This window comes from Lontra canadensis, unplaced genomic scaffold (assembly GCF_010015895.1).
Source record: "Lontra canadensis isolate GAN:19392208 unplaced genomic scaffold, GSC_riverotter_1.0 scaffold33, whole genome shotgun sequence".
Lineage (NCBI taxonomy): Eukaryota > Metazoa > Chordata > Mammalia > Carnivora > Mustelidae > Lontra > Lontra canadensis.
Window position 1 is genome coordinate 13857489 of NW_022631027.1, and position 17430 is coordinate 13874918.

The 17430-nt window shown below is 37.3% G+C and overlaps 1 protein-coding gene across 2 annotated transcripts in view; it reads left to right on the forward strand.

The window, feature by feature from the left end:
- The window catches only part of SLC30A7 (solute carrier family 30 member 7), an 86682-nt gene extending 71570 nt beyond the window's left edge, over positions 1 to 15112 (forward strand). Inside the window, exons 10-12 of one of the 2 annotated variants that reach the window (XM_032867228.1) lie at positions 655 to 804; positions 9102 to 9192; positions 12601 to 15112. In XM_032867228.1, coding sequence (XP_032723119.1) covers positions 655 to 804; positions 9102 to 9149 — 198 coding nt within the window. In that variant the 3' untranslated portion in view covers positions 9150 to 9192; positions 12601 to 15112. Of the gene's footprint in view, positions 1 to 654; positions 805 to 9101; positions 9193 to 10153; positions 10173 to 12600 lie in introns of those variants that run through there. The other variant, XM_032867229.1, reaches the window with a different exon arrangement.
- The last annotated feature ends 2318 nt before the right edge of the window (positions 15113 to 17430 follow it).

Genomic DNA, 17430 nt, shown 5'->3' on the forward strand with positions numbered 1-17430 from the left:
CATGATTCAGAGAAAAGTATATGTTGGCATTTAGCTCCTTAGGGGCTTGGAGATAGATACAAAGGGTCCCATAGCTTCTGACACAGGGAAGAACCGTCCTGTCCTAAATCTGCCTCTTTTGAGAAACACTGACTTTTCTATTTTCAGTAATCTTTCAAAGAACTAGTTTTTTGATATTGTGATTTCTAATAGTTCCTAAGTCTCTAGACCATTAATTTCTGTCCTTTATTTCCTTCCTTACTATTTCCTTGAGTTTACTTTGTTGTTCTTCTAGTTTCTAAATGCAAATGAGTTTATACTTGTTTTCTGATCAGTGTACTTGAAAGTGTAAATTTCTGTCTAGGTGCTCTCTCAGCTGTGCCCTGCAGATTTTGGCATGTGATCATTCATATTTCCCAGACACCTGCCATGGCACATAAAGAGTACTCAATAAGTATTTGTTAACTAACTCAAATAATCTCTGACTCCTCCTTTGAGCTAGAGAATAGAATCCATGTTTACTGATATGTCGTATAATAACAGTGTTACATTTAATAATCTAAATAGCAGTTTACTGAACTGTTGACGAATAAAAATAATAAAACAGCATACCTAATAAAACAAGGGGGCCCTTATGTTTGATTACAGTGTTAATATCTGCCCTTTCTGTTCCAGGTGCAGCAGTTGCAAGGAGTTTACAGTTTACAAGAACAGCATTTCTGGACCTTATGTTCTGATGTTTATGTTGGGACCTTGAAATTAGTAGTAGCCCCTGATGCTGATGCCAGGTGGATTTTAAGCCAAACACATAATATTTTTACTCAGGTATGACTTTTTCACTAACTCTTTTAACTCTTTGAATTTATCTTATCTACTAGTTTAAGAAATATTTACTACTTAGCATGTTAAATATGTATGTATATAAATACACGTACACACACACACACACACACACACAATACTATAAGGAAACATAACAGTACTTTCTTTCAACCATACAGTCAAAATTGGGAGTTCTTATTTTAGCTAATACTCTTAAGGAAGATAGTCTCATTCTGTCATTATACTGATTGGAATTCCTTTAAGAAAAAGTAGATTCGGGGCGCCTGGGTGGCTCAGTGGGTTAAAGCCTCTGCCTTTGGCTCAGGTCATGATCTCAGGGTCCTGGGATCGAGCCCCGCATCGGCCTCTCTGCTCAAGCAGGGAGCCTGCTTCCTCCTCTCTCTCTGCCTGCCTCTCTGCCTACTTGTGATCTCTGTCAAATAAATAAATAAGAATCTTTTAAAAAGAAAGAAAAAGTAGATTCTCCTTTACTGTATACTACTTATAAGACATGTTAAATGCTGTTTAAAGCCAAGAACTAAAATAACATTTGGAATAAGAATAATGCCTTGTCAGTGGCTTTAGCTAAAAGTAGACTATGTTAACATTTTTGTGTGATAGCAAAGCCATAGTTTTGTGAGATTTAAAAGCTTAATATGCTATTGTATTTGGAATCATAAATTAGTACATAGCTTGCAGCCAAATCACTTTACTTGATGCTTATGCTGTCTGAAGTTGACATAGTCATGTGACTGATAATCAACTAGGTATCTGTTGGGAGAATAAGAACATCATGTCAAGAACATCTAAGGAGAGAGTGAGAGAATACAAATTCTTTTTTCATTCTAGTTTGCTAGAAATATTTGGTGAAAAATCTGGATGTTGACACTGCTGCCAAAATTATCGAACACGTAGATCTAATGAGCAACTGTTTCCATGCCTTAAAAATGTGTACTTAAAAACTGGCCTGTGCCTCCTGGTGTGATGCAGTGAGAGTGTGTGGTACTTCTGCCGGAAATGGTTAATGTGAATCTAATCAGTAGCAAACCACCAGAGAAACCCAGCTTGTAGAAACTTGTACGAGACTGTTAGCCTGCAAAGGGGGGAAGAATAGTGGGAGGTTATGCTAGATTAGAGGAGACTTCACAATTAAATGCAGTGTCTTATCCTTAACTGAATCTTAGATTGGGGGGGAAAAACAGGCACAGAGGAAATTATTGGGTAATTGGGAAATTTAAATATGGACTGCATAATAGTTCATAATAATTGTGTAGGTGTTAGATTTCTTGGGTGTGATAATGGATTGTGGTTATCGAAGAATGTCCCCATTCTTACCAGATCCATGAAGGAGTTAGTGGCAAAGGATCAGGATGTCTAATTTCAAATGTTTCAACAGAAGTACAAAGATTATAAATAAATATAGAGAAATAAAGCAAATGTGGCAAAATATTAAAGATAGTTGATTTTATTTTTTCAAAATAAGTTAAAAAAACAAAAATTGGAGGTTCCTCATTGTCACCAGGATAAAACCCAAACTTTTTAGCATGACCCCATTAACTTTTCAAGCCTCCCACTATTCATTCTTATATACCTCATACCCCTGTTTACTTTTCTGTTACTTAGACTGTTTACTTTTCTGTGTGGGACAAAGATCCTCTCCTCTAACATAAAGGCGCAATTTAGTTGTTACTTTCTCTCTGAAGCCTAAAGACCCCTCTAAGCTGCATAACTTCATTTTGTGATACACATATTTATCTGCAGGTTTCTTCCAAACGTCATGATTTTCCATTCTCAATGCTTAAGAAAAATGTATGTGTATAAAAAATTTGTTGAATAAACAAATTCTTCAAACTGTATTTGACCAACACCATCTTTACATGTGCTAAGTATGAAAAAATATGGTTGGGTTCCCATTGGTCTGTTTAACCACAGCATGAAAAGTGGTAATGATATATAGAAATAGAGAGATAGACACACACACACACACACAAACACACACACACAGAGGGAAAGAAGGTGGGAAAACAGAGGAGAGGAAGAGAAACAGACACATTGTATCTTCAGACATGGATAACAGAACATAATATGCAGTTTAAATTCAGGATCTTAGCATAAATTAAATGATCTCTCTTCTCTAATAATGAGAAATGTATGGTTATGTTCCTTTGGGGATAAATAATGAAATAATTTTATGTAGGCAACAGCAAGACTTACTCTACTGGGAAGCTGTATGCTGTACCGCTTACTCCAGAATTTTAAGAACTAGGTATCTTGTTAAAGAGACACTCTGAAGTCTGTATGACTGTCATGTCGTAATGAGGCATGCAAGACCTGCACAGTATGTCTGAATCCTTCTCACATCTCAAAACGGGAGGAGTTTTGGAGGCAAAAGGAGAATGTGGCCGCAATAACCTTGCTTTTTCACTGTCATTTCTAGGTCAACGCTCTCTCCTTTCCCCTGTCTCCTAGTCCTTCCGCCCTCCTTAGTGTGAGCTTCTGTTGACCTCCAGGACATGCCGCAGTACTCTCCCAAGACTTGGGCACTTAGTTACGGTTTTCCCTCTGAAAAGGAATGCTGTTTCTAGGTTTAGAAATGCGCAAGCAGCTGTGTCCGGGCTTAGGAACTGCTGAAGTCGCAACTGCAGTAGGTGGAGGAGCTTCTTCTGGAAACCTTAGACATCTTGGCTTTTACAATGGCTGAAGCTGAAAGTTTATTCAGCTGCTTCTTTGGTTTTGGAATCTGTATTGGGGTTTTGAAATTTTTAAGCTCTGAAAAATATTTTCAGCCCTTTCATCAACCAAGGTCAAGCCCACTCTATTTCATTCCTTGCAGAGCAGGGCCTTGCAGTGAAGATGGTTCAACACATTTTTTCCAGAGGCGAGGAGGAATCACCCTACTAATGACTTATATTTCATACCTTTCATTATTTTCAAATTGCTTAGTGATCATTGTTTTAGTTCTAACATATGCAGAATTGAAGCTCCGAAAGACTAAAAGAAGGATTTCCTCAGTAATAAGTTAATACTTTTTGGTTGTTGTTGTTGTTGCTGTTTTTTAAGATTTTACCTAGCCATTTGACAGAGAGAGAGAGAGATCACAAGTAGGCAGAGAGGCAGGCAGAGAGAGGGGCGGAAGCGGGCTCCCTGCTGAGCAGAGAGCCAGATACGGGACTTGATCCCAGGACCCTGAGATCATGACCTGAGCCGAAGGCAGAGGCTTTAACCCACTGAGCCACCCAGGTGCCCCTACTTTTTGGTTTTATGACATTTTCAGGTATCTTTCTTATAACTGATCTTTTTTTTTTTTTTTTAAGATTTTATTTATTTGACACAAAGACCATAAGCAGGGGGAACAGCAGGCAGAGGGAGAAGCAGGCTCCCCACTGAGCAAGGAGCCTGATTCAGGACTCGATCCCAGGACCCTGGGATCCTGACATGAGCTGAAGGCAGATGATTAACCAACTGAGCCACCCAGACACCCTTATAACTGATCTTAAATCAGAATTTAAATGATAGTTTGGGTTAAAAAAGTTGTCCTTGTTAAAATATCTGTGAAGACAACTTTAAACTGAAAAACCCAACATCAGTTTGAGAATTACAGCTTTCTTTTCTGTTGATAAAACTCTAAGCTGCATGACTATTTTAGAACTGTATATTAGGCATGATTTTATTCTCATTTTCCCTGGTATAAGTCTTTAATGGCCAGCTAAAGCTGTGCATTACTAGAGAGTAAAATAAGTGACTGGGTGAACTTAGATTCCTTAAGGATTATTAGGTAAGGGATAATCCAGTTTTTAAACTACAAGTTTTTCTGTTGACATAGAAAAAGTTCTCTCTTCCATTCTCCCCTGCACTAACTCTTTAAAAGGGAGTTATCCTTTGGGAATTGATGAAATAGATATTTTTTGTATTTAATATATGAACAAGAAGATTAAGATGGCAGTTTAACATTTTATGTGTCTTTTAAACTTGCTGATACCATCTGTTAATTTTTTAATATACTATTTTGTTAGAAATAATGTTAGAAGAAAAATCTAGAATACACTTGTACCCTCTTCAGTTCCACAAAGCACAGAAGACAAACCCACTTTGTTCCCTGATAGAACTTTTTTTTAAAAGATCTTATTTATTTATTTGACACAAAGAGAGAGTACAAGCAAGCGAAGCAGTAGAAGGAGAGGGAGAAGCAGGCTCCCCACCAAACAGGGAGCCTGATGCAGGGCTTGATCCCAGGACTCTGGGATCATGACCTGAGCCGAAGGCAGATGCTTAACCATCTGAACCATCCAGGCACCCCCCTGATAGAACTTCTGTTGTGATTTCCTCATCTTTTCTCCTTTTCTGCCTATTTCTGTTGTGCATATTAAGTCCTGAACCCCCTGATTCCTGCTTCAGCTTTTGGTGCTCTAGCCTCTAGCCTCAAAATAGAAGTTCACACTGATACCCAGGAAGGAACCAGAAAGCCTCCTCCCATGCCCAAATGGGAGTTCCCCTAGTTTCAGGAACCTCACCAGCCTCCATGCTCTTGATCCCTTCCTGCCTGACTACTGACCCCGCCCAGCCTCCTGTCTGCTGGAGGGGAAGGGCAGCGAGTGGGAGAAGCTACTTACCCCTCTCCTGGGGGCTAGCTAGTCTTCCACCCTTTGTTTGTTTTCCTGTCTGTAGAAGGTTTTCATCTGTCCTAAGTGTCAGTTCTGCTTGCCAACTCTGCAACTTCTCCTTAGCCAGTTTTCCATTTTCTTCATCCTGTGTGCTTGATGTCCACCAGAACTTAACCTCCTGAGGAGGTTGGAGTAAACGGCCATGGGATGGGAGACCAACAGGCCCCTAGGTTCGTTGTTTTTAATTAATCCACAAGGTTTAAGCCCTCACTGGTTGGTTGGTAGAGAGCAGGAACAGCAGCAGCAACAGCAGCCGGGCCTTCACTGAGAGCCCACCACGCGCCAGGCGCTGCGACAGCTGCTTCACGCCTCGCCCCAGCCTCCTGCAGAACAGGTGCTGCTGTTTGTAGTTTACAGAAAAAGGAACCCAGGCCCAAGTTACTGCTCATGACTTACCGTTTCATCATATTCACTCACTGTTTCACTAATTCTGAGACGATTTAGGTTTCACATGGTGGACGAAGGCAGTTTTCAAGACTTCATTTTAAAGGGATAAAGATTAATGTTATATGTTCAGTCAAAAACTAAAGTATAAAGTTTCTGTGGAATTGGTAGAGAATATAGACAAACCAATAATTTTCTATAGCCATATTCCTGCGTGTTTTTCTTTTCTTTTCTTTTCTTTTCTTTCTTTCTTTCTTTCTTTCTTTCTTTCTTTCTTTCTTTCTTTCTTTCTTTCTTTCTTTCTTTCTTTCTTTCTTTTTACTCCTGATTTGTTTCCCTTCTGCAACGATGAATATTGATAATGAGGATATTCTAAGTCTGCGGCACCAGGTTCACATGTATTTTCTTAGGAGCGCATTGTGTTAAAAATGTCTTAATGATCCAAAAAGTATTGACTGAATCATGGTTTACATGACTTATGATATAAGACACAATATTATATGGTTTTCACTTGTTAAAGACCAGGCTCCAGCTCCCAGTGCCATCCCAGCGGTAGAGTGTTTGATGCAACGGAGCCCTGTTTTGATCTGCTAGACTATTTGTCTTGTGTTTATGGTGTGGATAAACTGTATAGAAAACCTAGTTTGCATTCAGGGAGTAGGTGACTCACTATAGGATTCTTTGGAAATTCTGCTTTTCTTTCTACTTTGAAGGAAATTGAGAAAGGAATATGGGAGGGTGGAAAACTTGAAGCCATCCCTCTCAGGACAGCTGGATGAAGCAAAATGACTTTTTCTGTTAGACTGACTTTTTATGTAAAGCTGTAGCCCCTCAGGGGAAAGATACAAGCTTGAGTAATTAACTCATGATTATGCAAAGATCAATTTACCTAGCCTCTTTGTTTTTCCTCTTTTTTTTTTATTGCCTTGGGCTAACCTCATTTCTTATTACCGTCTTCACTGTGTTAATCTGGGGCTGAGGGAAGTGGCAGGGATAGTAATAGGAAACCAACTCACTTTGCCCATTTTACTTTCATTAACAATTTTGTTAAAAGAGAAAAGGAGAAAAGGAATTAAGCCAATTTACTTGGGCAGTAGTTTTTTTCTTAAGGTTAGATATAGAAGAATTTTGCAGAAGAGTTCCTTACTTATTTCAGAGACAGTCTCGGTTGAGTAAATCAGATATACGTACAACGAATCATAATAGTTTATTTAAATAGCCTTTTACAGCATATGAAAACCTTTCTCATATATTCATATACAGTCCTGGGTTGTAACAAGGGTTTATTAAATACATGTCAAATATTAGATGAACAAAGAACAATTTTATGAGATAGGTAAACTTGGTATGTATCAATGCTTTTAAAATGAGAAAAACTGAGATTTGATTTTAAATCTTAGCTCAAAATCATGCAGATGTTGAGTTGTCTTTTTTCTGCCATAAGCCTCTTTAAGGAAAGGCTGCTCTTAAATGTAGTTTCCATAAATTTGAATAACAAATAAGCAGTTTTGCATAGCTTTAACTTGACCAAAGCAAGGATTTTTAAATTTTATTTCATTATTATTATTATTACTATCTTTTTTTTTTTCATTTTTATTACTTTTTTTTAATGAGGCAAGAAAGCTAAAACCTCTTCTGTGCTGGTAAGCTTCTAGGGTCTACTCAGCTTTTTATCCCATTTGAGTAGTTCCTGCTTCTCCCACACACTGATTCGAGTTGTGCAGAGTCCACCTATTTGAATGCAAAGAAAAAAAGGCCATGCTAGAAATGACTGTAGTGTTAATCCCCGACTGATTTTTTTTCTCTCTCCATTAATATTCTAATTTACCTTTCATTCTTTGGTACTGGCAAGAAAATGCTTATTGTAACTACTGTATGCTTTAATTTTTAAAAGTTATTTTTGTTTGAAAGGAATTTAACAGAATTTCTGTTCATCCAGTAAACATTTACTGATTAATTACTATGGGCCAGGCACTATTTGAGGTACTAGGAATCAGCAATGGAAAAAAAAAAGACGAAATCCTTGTTATGTAGAGGTTACGTTATAACGGGTGAGTGACAGTAAACATAGCAGTGGAGGTGATGTAAAATGATCAGGTTCTGGGATTGGGCTACTTTGAAAGTAAGGCAAACAGGTTTTCCTAATGGGTGTGAGAGAAAGAAAGGTCTTTAGGTTGTAACACCGAGGATGGCATTGAGCCACAGAATATACAAGATCACCAGGCTTTCAGGGAGGAAGTCAGACATCTAGGTAGAACTGTGAAGTAGATGGCAAGTAGGTCCCAGTGGGGGAATACAAGTGTGGGAGGTGTGAGCACTCAGATAGTACTAAAAGTCTGGATACTAGATGAGATCAGCTAGGGAACAAATGGAGAAAAAGAAGGAATCTGAGGACTGAGCCTTTAAGTATTTCAGTGCTAAGTGCTCAAAGGTAGGAGGAAGAACCAGCAAAGGAGACTGAGGAAGACTGATAATTGAGGTAAAAGGTCACCAGTGAGTCTTCTCTGAAAGCCAAGTGAGAGGGAAGTGTTTCAGTAGGAAAGAGTATGTGCCCATGTCCTTGCCTTTAGAGTAAATGTTTAGAGGATGGACAGGTGAGCACTGGTCCAAGCAACTTGGAGGTGACCTTGACCAACAGCTCTGCAAAGTGCTGGGTGGCAAAAGTTCAGTTGAAATGCGTTCAAGAGAGAATAGAGAAAAGGAATTGTAGGCAGCAAATGTGCAACAATTGATAATATAGGAGAGCTGGGAGCAATTTTGAAAGCAGTCCTTGAATAGCGGGTTCATATCCAAAATTGAAGAGAGGCGTTAGAATGTAATTAAATAACCAACAGATGGTCCTACTTAAGTGTTCGCTCATCGTCTGTCACAGGAAGATTGAGACTGAATCAGTTTATGATTTTTGTAGCCAGTTAGGCAAGCACTGTACTGTTCGCTAGCAGAGTACCAGTAGATGGGTAACCTTACTGTTCCAGATTTCACTTGGACACTGTTTATAATCAAGAGCATGGCTTCTGTAGAGGTAAATGGAGGATCTTTTTGCAATTATGAATATAATTATTTCTAAGATAAAATGACTGGCCCTTTCTGATGAAGAATGGAGAATTATTTTCCAGAGACAGAAAAGAAAAATAATGCTTTCCTTTTTCAAAAAATGAGATTTTTTTTTTGTTTTCTGTTATTTTTCTAAAATGTATAGGGTGCTATTGATTGGTTCGATTTTCTGATTTTTTTTTTTTTTTTTTAACTTTTCAGGCTGGAGTGAGACAGCTTTATGTACAGATTGATTTTGCGGCCATGTAACAAATGAAAGAAATTATCCTTCTTGGGGGACCTAATATTTCCGGTACTGTACAATTCAAAATGTTGTAGCTAGCTTTTTAAAACAGAAAACTCGTCACTACAATTCCCCAGCGCCAAGTAGACCAGGTAGTGTCCGCAGTTGTGCTCGGGCAGGAGCACACAGCTAAGGGAGCAAAATTAAGAGGATCTCTCTTGGACTTTTGGTCTTGTCTTTTGTGCTCTTCCCTCCAAACCGTTTTGATTTCTGACGTTTGTAGTTTTGTCCCAGAATGTTATTTTTTGTTTACTGTTTTTTTTTTCCATTTCAAAAATGCCCTCACTCCCAGTCGTCATCCTAGCCAGTACAAATCCAGATGCTGGGCGTCCAGTCTTCTGGAAAGTCTTCACTGAAGCTGCTGGAAACCACTGCTTTCATTTACACAAAACTAGTGTTATTTAAAAAAAAAAAAAAATGGAAATCGTTTTATATGTAATGTCACGATGGTTGACATTCTTCAGTATAATCATATGTTTGTAAAATTGTTTGTACCTTGCAAACTTATGAACCAAACCATATTGGGTTTTCAAAGTGCCTTTGTATCAGAAAATGTATTTGCCAGCATAAAAATGTACCATCAAAGGTCATGTGTATGGTTTTTTCCAATGGATAATTCTATAATCTGTACAAAGTGTAAGACTCTTCTAAGTGATGTATACAGATTGTGTGTACTTCCAGCCTAGGTTTATATATATGATAAGTTTTCTCTTACTACTCTGTCTGATCAAAAAATAGGTGTTACTTTGCTTTCTAAATCAAATTCAGTTACCACATTATTCTGTGGACTGTGTTTTCAAAACTTTGCAAACACATGTTATATAGACGATTGTTTTGACTTACTTAAAACATTTGCTAAATCCCAAATTTCTCTGAAAGCTACTGTGTCTGTGAAAACTTCCCTGTGTGTCTCTTTGCTATTTTTAAGGGTTTTATTTTATTTTTATTTTTATTTTTTATTTTTTTCTAGTGGGGGGGCAGAGGGAGAGAAAGAATCTTAAGCAGGCTCTACGCCCAGCATGGAACCTGGCACCAGGCTCTATCATACAACCCTGAGACAGTGACCTGAGCCGAAATCAAGAGTCAGACGCTTAACCCACTGAGCCACCCAGGAGCCCCTATGGATTTTATTAACGAAAGGCAATGTAGAGGGAAGGCAGAAATGGTTGTGACAGTGTTACTTTGTTTTCTCATTCTTCAAATGCCAAGTCATACAATTTGTTTTCCTGTGCAAGCATTGCACAAATAGAGTTGCTTTCAAAAATCCTAAAAGCAACATTTTATTGAGTTTGAACTATTGAAGATACAGATCAATTGTGATAAAACAGGTGTCTTAAAAGTTAATAAGTTGATTTCTAGGTTTTTGTTTATTTGAAATATAAAATTGTGATTTGAGATGCAAGTGCTTGAACACTCAAATATTCTCTGTGTTTCTGAAGAAATATTGATCTGGAGAGATATTTACCCATTGTTCTTCATTTTATCACAATGTATGTTCCCTCTTAACTTAAAAAAAAAAACAACGAGAATTCTTGGGGGGAAAAAACTCTGCAGGATGGAAATGTGATTGTTTAGAATGTAGGCCAATAATAAGCACTTTTTCACTGATGGGGCAGAAATTGCTGTTGATTTTGTGTAAGTTTTAGAGTATCTTTCTCCTTATTTCTGATCTACAGTTTATGAACGAAAGTGTATTAGGAGAACTGGACTACTTTCTTTATGCTTTCCCAAACTGCTGCAGATTGCTATGAGCTGTTGATAGTCCCCTTTTTGCAGATTAAGCAGTATTTTCAAAACATGTTTACTTACTGCCAGGCCGTTCTAAAGCTAAGAATTCCTGCAGTAGAATGTGTTTAACTAAAACAGTTCTTGAGAGTTTGGGGAGGGAAAGTATAAAAGGAAACGTTCTGATAATGTACTGTTTTTTCATTCTATGTGTAAATGGCCATTTGGAAGTTTGTATCCGCTACCAAGCCTGGGATATTCTGTGCATTCTGGCATATTGTGGAAAATGTCAGATCTAGAGGAAGGTGGGAATTTCGGATGTGTGCCTTTAAAAGCTAGTATTATATCTAATCATACTGATTGTTCACATATGGACACAGTATTTGCACTGGCCTGTATACCTGACCAGGGCATTCTGAAGGTCGAATTCTGCCTTTCATCAGGCCCTCCATTCTATGCGAAAGTATGCATCATTTTAACTATACTCTGAATACACAAGCGCATGCGTATGTGTTTTTTCTTTGATAATCATCGAGCATACAGATGATTACACTGATATGGAACTCTAATTTTGCACCTTATTTAAGAGATTTCCAGTTCGTATCATTTGGCAGGTTGGCATTAACATTTATGCTTTAATTAAATGTCCTTAAACCTGTGTGTGCAGCAGTGACAAATCAGTGTGAGAAAAAGCAATTTTGTTCTCATTCTAACAAATACTCTGTCTCACCTGTGTTTTTGGCACAGGTCTAGTGCTAAAGTAGGTAATTTCACTGAGAAACTACCTGATTGTTGTAATAGATGGGAGAAATAGATGTAGATGTAGTCTCTTGGGGTGGGTGGGAAGGCAGGCAGTGAGTCTCTGAGTATAAGTTTGCTCGTATTTTAAAAATCAGAATATTCGGGGCGCCTGGGTGGCTCAGTGGGTTAAAGCCTCTGCCTTCGGCTCAGGTCATGATCCCAGAGTCCTGGGATCGAGCCCCACATCGGTCTCTCTGCTCAGCGGGGAGCCTGCTTCCTCCTCTCTCTCTCTGCCTGCCTCTCTGCCTACTTGTGATCTCTGTCAAATAAATAAATAAAATCTTAAAAAAAATAAATAAATTTAAAAAATCAGAATATTCCCTGGAGAACAAATTTGTTTTGCTCTGGGAAAGTTTACCTTGCTTAGTAAACATCCCCAAACAGAAATACACCTATATTAGTTTTGTGTTTTAAAGTCTAGATTATATTACTCAAAGGGCTTACCATATGTGTGGCTTTATTTTGCTGACTCCCTGTGCACTTTTGTGAAGGACAGTGTGTAGTTCAACTGTATCTCTGTATTCCTGTCATCGCCGAGCGGTTTTCTGCGGAGGCATAAGCAAGCAGCAGCAGACGTTTAGTGACATCGGAAAGTCCCTTGTCTCCAGAGGCTTCGGCATTCTTCAAAGCCTCCGTGTAGACACCAGTAACTAAAATACTGTGACTTGTGTACCTTGTAAAGCAGCCCAGTTGGTGACTCCAAATGCAGTTGATCAGAGTTCTATAATGTTTTTACCTATGGAATTATCAGTTTTATAAAGATTACTAATATGGTGGCATCCTTATATAATGCTGGGATTTAAGAGCAAAAATACGTCATTGCTGAACACAGAATTTTACATCTAAGGGACTGTCCTTAAAAGCAGTCTCGTTCTACCTCTCATTTTACAGATGAGAACATTGAAGCCCAGAAATGCTGTCATTTACTCAAGGTCACAGAGATAATTAGTGGCAAAGCCAAGACTAGAATCCAGGTCTTCTGACTCCAAGTCAAGTTCTTTCTATTCTACTGTGCTGCCTCTCCAGTGTAATATTTGCCTTTCTGTAAATGTGATGAAAAAGCATTTGTAAATAAAGGAAAGCTGACCTCCATTTTTGGTACATTAAGGCACTTTATAATGGAGTTTTATTGTCTTATTTTTCATAAATATGAGGTTCAGAATATTATTTCCATACTTCCATTATGAGGTTTAGAATATTCTTTATGGAAAATAATAATTTTTGTACTCTTTTACTTTTTTACTCTTATGAAACCAGTTCCTGGTTTTTAAAATATGATGACATCTGTACTTTGGATACTTTTAACTTGTGAGTGAATTTTTCTGTTAATTGCCGAAGGCTAAATCCAGTTTAAGGATTGCTTAGTTTCTTTATTTTGTTTATAGTCTGTGAGCTGGTACTTTCTAGAAACCAGGCTAATTCTCATAGGTCATGTCATTTTGGTCTTGATACTTCAATTTTCACTTACGTGGGGAGGTTTTTGGATTTTTAACATTTATCCTCAGAACCACACAAAATTGGGCATTAAATGAAATAGAGAACAAAACAAGTCTTTTAATTCAATAGGGTGAAATTTTGAAGTCTCACCAGAACCCCAAATGTTAAATTGCTTACTCTTAATGTAAAAGCATTAACTTGATAAAATTGAACTTTTTTCTTTCTGTTACCATCTTCAAAACAAGAAATCATTTTCCAGTTCACAAGAACTTTGGCAAAAAAAAAAAAAAAAAAGAGAGAGAAATTTTATTTTTCGAGAACAGTCATTAAAAGTTTTATTAATAGAAGAAGATTGTCTCAAGACATGACCCACCAGCAGCCTTAGCGATCCAGATCTCTACCATGGAGATAGACTGATTTACAGTGAAAAATTATGTATCAAAAAAGGCATCTGCTGAGAAGTATCATTATATCTAAAGACCAAATGGATGTGAGTCTTTTTGATGAGGGCATCTTTGGTGTGTATTTAACCATTTCCCAACTACAAATTATATGGAAAGGGTGGGATTCAACCTTTATTAAGTATTTCTGTGTCTTTGTATGGCCTTTTCCGTGTTGTCACATTTGAAAGCTTCACATTTCAATAAAGAAAGAAAATTTGCATGCTTTTATGATGGACGGAGTATTTTCAAATTCCCTCCCTGGGGAAGGAATTCGTAATCATCACCGCATTTTACAGATGAGGAAGCTGTTGTGGGAGAACTTAAATGACTTGCCTGAGGGATAGCCAGTGGTAACGCACTGACTTTAAATCCAGAGCTTTTTTTGATGACAGCTCCGTTTTATGTATATCATTCTACAGTGGTAAAAAGATACAAGAGGTTGTAGCAGATTTGAACAGACTCTCCAATAAAATCAGTGAACAATTACTGTGACAAAACTGATTATGGGGTAGCAGTTGTTACATATACATTGCTTAAACTCATTCCTTCATTCAGTGCTCTCATGCTTATTTCCTACCTTTGCCATTGAATTTAAACTGTGCAGACTAAAAAGAATAATCAGAACTCCTTTAAGAATTTTTAAAACCTTTACAAAAGAAAGTTTTATTGATGCTCAAAGTTGCTTAAAAAAGGGACTGACTCAGAAGAGAGTCCTTGCCAGTCTGTAAGTAAAGAGAAACTGAATCCATCCTGGCTAAGAGAGGTTAACATAATTGTTGAGGGAATTATCTTCCAAGAATAATTTGTGCTGCTTGAGAGGGATCTGAGGATGTACAACATTACATTTTATAGACACCTTTCTGAGGAAGAAATCTATTTTATAATTAGTAGCAGTCTATGCTTAGTAATAGTATTGAATTTTGAACTCTTCCCGTGGCTTTTGAAAATTTAGTACTTGGCAATTCTGATGATGTTGGAAAGTTTGTAGAAAAGAATACCTTGTCTCATCATCTATCTCATTATCCCCAAACTTAGTATGAACTTCCACTTACATGCTCAGTAAATGATTAACTAGTGAGTAAATATTGTAGGTAGTAGTGGATACAAAACTAATGGTTGGGGACAGATAGAACCAGTGATTTATTATTACAGAAGACACCTCAGCTTTTCTTTGGCATTTTTGCACAAATAAGTGACTTTGTATCAACTTTGGCCTCTATTTTTCAAGGAACCCTGTGAGCTGCTTTACTCTTTTAATCCAGGCACAGTAGACATAAAGAGATGTTATCCATGTTTTTGGATAGAAATTTGGCAGAACTGAGACTGGAAGCTGGGTCACTTGAATTTTTACATTATGTATTGCCAAATGAGAAACCACATTGCCTCCTTGGTTTCTATGGAAAATTGCCCTATTGATACTACTTTAAGGATCTGTGTATGACATACCTTGTTTCATTTATCTCCAGATATATTATTATCCAAAACTCTTTCAGGGGTATAACCTGAAGGTGCTTCTAAAAAAACAAAAACAAAACCAAAAACACTACATATATTCATTTAGTGATTTAAATATTCCTAGAAGTTTTTTTTTCTCTTTTTTCCCTTATAAATACCAAATTTTAGTAGAGCTTCTCTATATTTCTTATTTTTCATCTTTTAATTGCTGCTGCCATGGTAAAATTTCCCCTTTTTACTAGTGAAAAAGAAAAAAAAGCTTTATTTTTAATTTTAATATTGGAATTTTGTTTAGGTACCACATATCATGTATCAGTTAGCCTCAGTGAAGATTCTATTTTGAACTAGATGTATCCTGTCAGGAGTTTGCCAAATAATCACATTGCTTCCTCTAATAGCAAAAACTCTGTGATATTTCTTCCCAAGTGATATTTTGCCAACACTTGTGAGTTTGATCAATAAACAGAATCGATCTTTAATATCGGAAATACTGTGAATTAAAAATTGCCAAATCCCTTCTCGACATATTCCAAACACCCCTACAACACTTTACCTCCCTGTCTTTAATGGTTTCTAATCACATGACCAAGTTTGACTTTGGATTTGCTTCCTATATGAAGATTTTGGCACCAAGACATTTCTAAACAAACATTTGAATACAAGGCTAGATTGGAATGTCAAATTTCAAGGACTGTTGTAATTTGGTTTGGATGTGCTAAAGTGAGCAATTATGATTTGCCTAAATATACAATGAATCCATCATGTATATTTCATTTTTTTTCTACTTGAAGATATTCATGTATATATTTTAACTTCAGGTGTATTTAAAAAGAATAAATAATTGTATCAAAATTCTTCCAATAAAATTTGTTTCAAAATCTTCACCTGATTTCTGTCTATCAGTTTGATAAATTGAAAGGAATATTGTGAACCTAACAATTACTGGATTCAAAGGTAGAGGACTTGAGGAATGAAAGGGAAAGAATGGTGTTCAGGACCAGAAAATGGGAAAACTCACCAGAGGGAGGAGATACTAGGAGATTGGAAAGGTCTTAATATGTGAAGGTCCTCCTTGTAGTTCTTATCCATTATTTTACTTTATAAAGACATCTTGCAGTATTTATTTCCAGATATTTGCATTAACTCCAAATTCTTCTTTTACCTCATTCTCTATGGATGACCTCAATTTATAGGAAATAAAGACTAAAACCAACATGAGCCTCTGTTATCTTTCCAAAATTCTCCCCCTCTAATCAGAAGCAATAAAAAAAGCTTTTTTTAATTTATTTTTTTACTTCTCCACAAAACCCCAGATCCCATTTATCCCACCTTCTCAAACATACTCTTCTATCAAAGCAGCCTCTTTACTATCAATCTTTGCCACACAATAACAGCTTTATATTCAGTGTGTGTGCTGTCGAATACCTCATATGTGGTCTGAATGTGCTTCTAATGTGTCCTTTCTAACTATTTCCATAGCTCCTACTAATATGGCTTCAGTCCTCTTTATTTTGTAGAAGTTAATCAAAGGCCCTTAGTGGCTTCTTGTCAAATCCATAGCAGAACTACTAACATCTCAACATCAACAAAGAGAAAATAATTTATTTTTTCCACTCAAGTAGCTTTACAACTACCAATTTCTGTCAGAATCCCTTACTTAGTTCCTGGACATCTAAACATTGCCTTTGTCCCCTTCATTTCCTAGATTCCCTATTGTGAAGTTTTTCCCTTCATTCCTTTGAAATCTTTTATATTCACCTTTTCATTCCCACTGCCTTATTCCAGGACGTCACTGATGACTCCATGCAGTCACTGTGGAATGATCTAGCTTCCCATGCCTGGCTTAAGCCATGTCCATGACACCCCCTCCTCCAACTGTCAGCACAAACAATTCTGGCCTTAGGCAAGAGGTACGAGGAATTTTTGCTGAATCAGACTTTTTTACTCAGGTACTCTGGAAACATTTCCTCTATCCTGGCTTCCTGATTACCTTCTGCTGGCCTTTCTGCACACTGGACTTTGACCTACTAGATCTAGAGCACCTATGAGGGACTCCCTGTCTTTCCCATGTTCTCTAGAATTAGCCTCTCACCTAAGAGAACTCTGCAGTGGCCCATCACTACTCCCTCAGAGCAGCCTCTTCTGTTTACATGCTGGTATAAGCAAGTTATGTATTATAACACCTCACTACCCAATCTTTATCTAGGGTTTTGTTTCCTTCCCCACAGAAGCCACCCTATGTTGTACTGACAGACTAGTTAAGCTTCTCAGTTTCCACTTTCAGTCCTCCAGCTCAGGAATCGAGCACCTTCCTAATGCTCATCAAATACAAATCCTCTGAACAACTTTAGAAACTGTAATGCTTTTCCTCTCCTTATCCAATCTC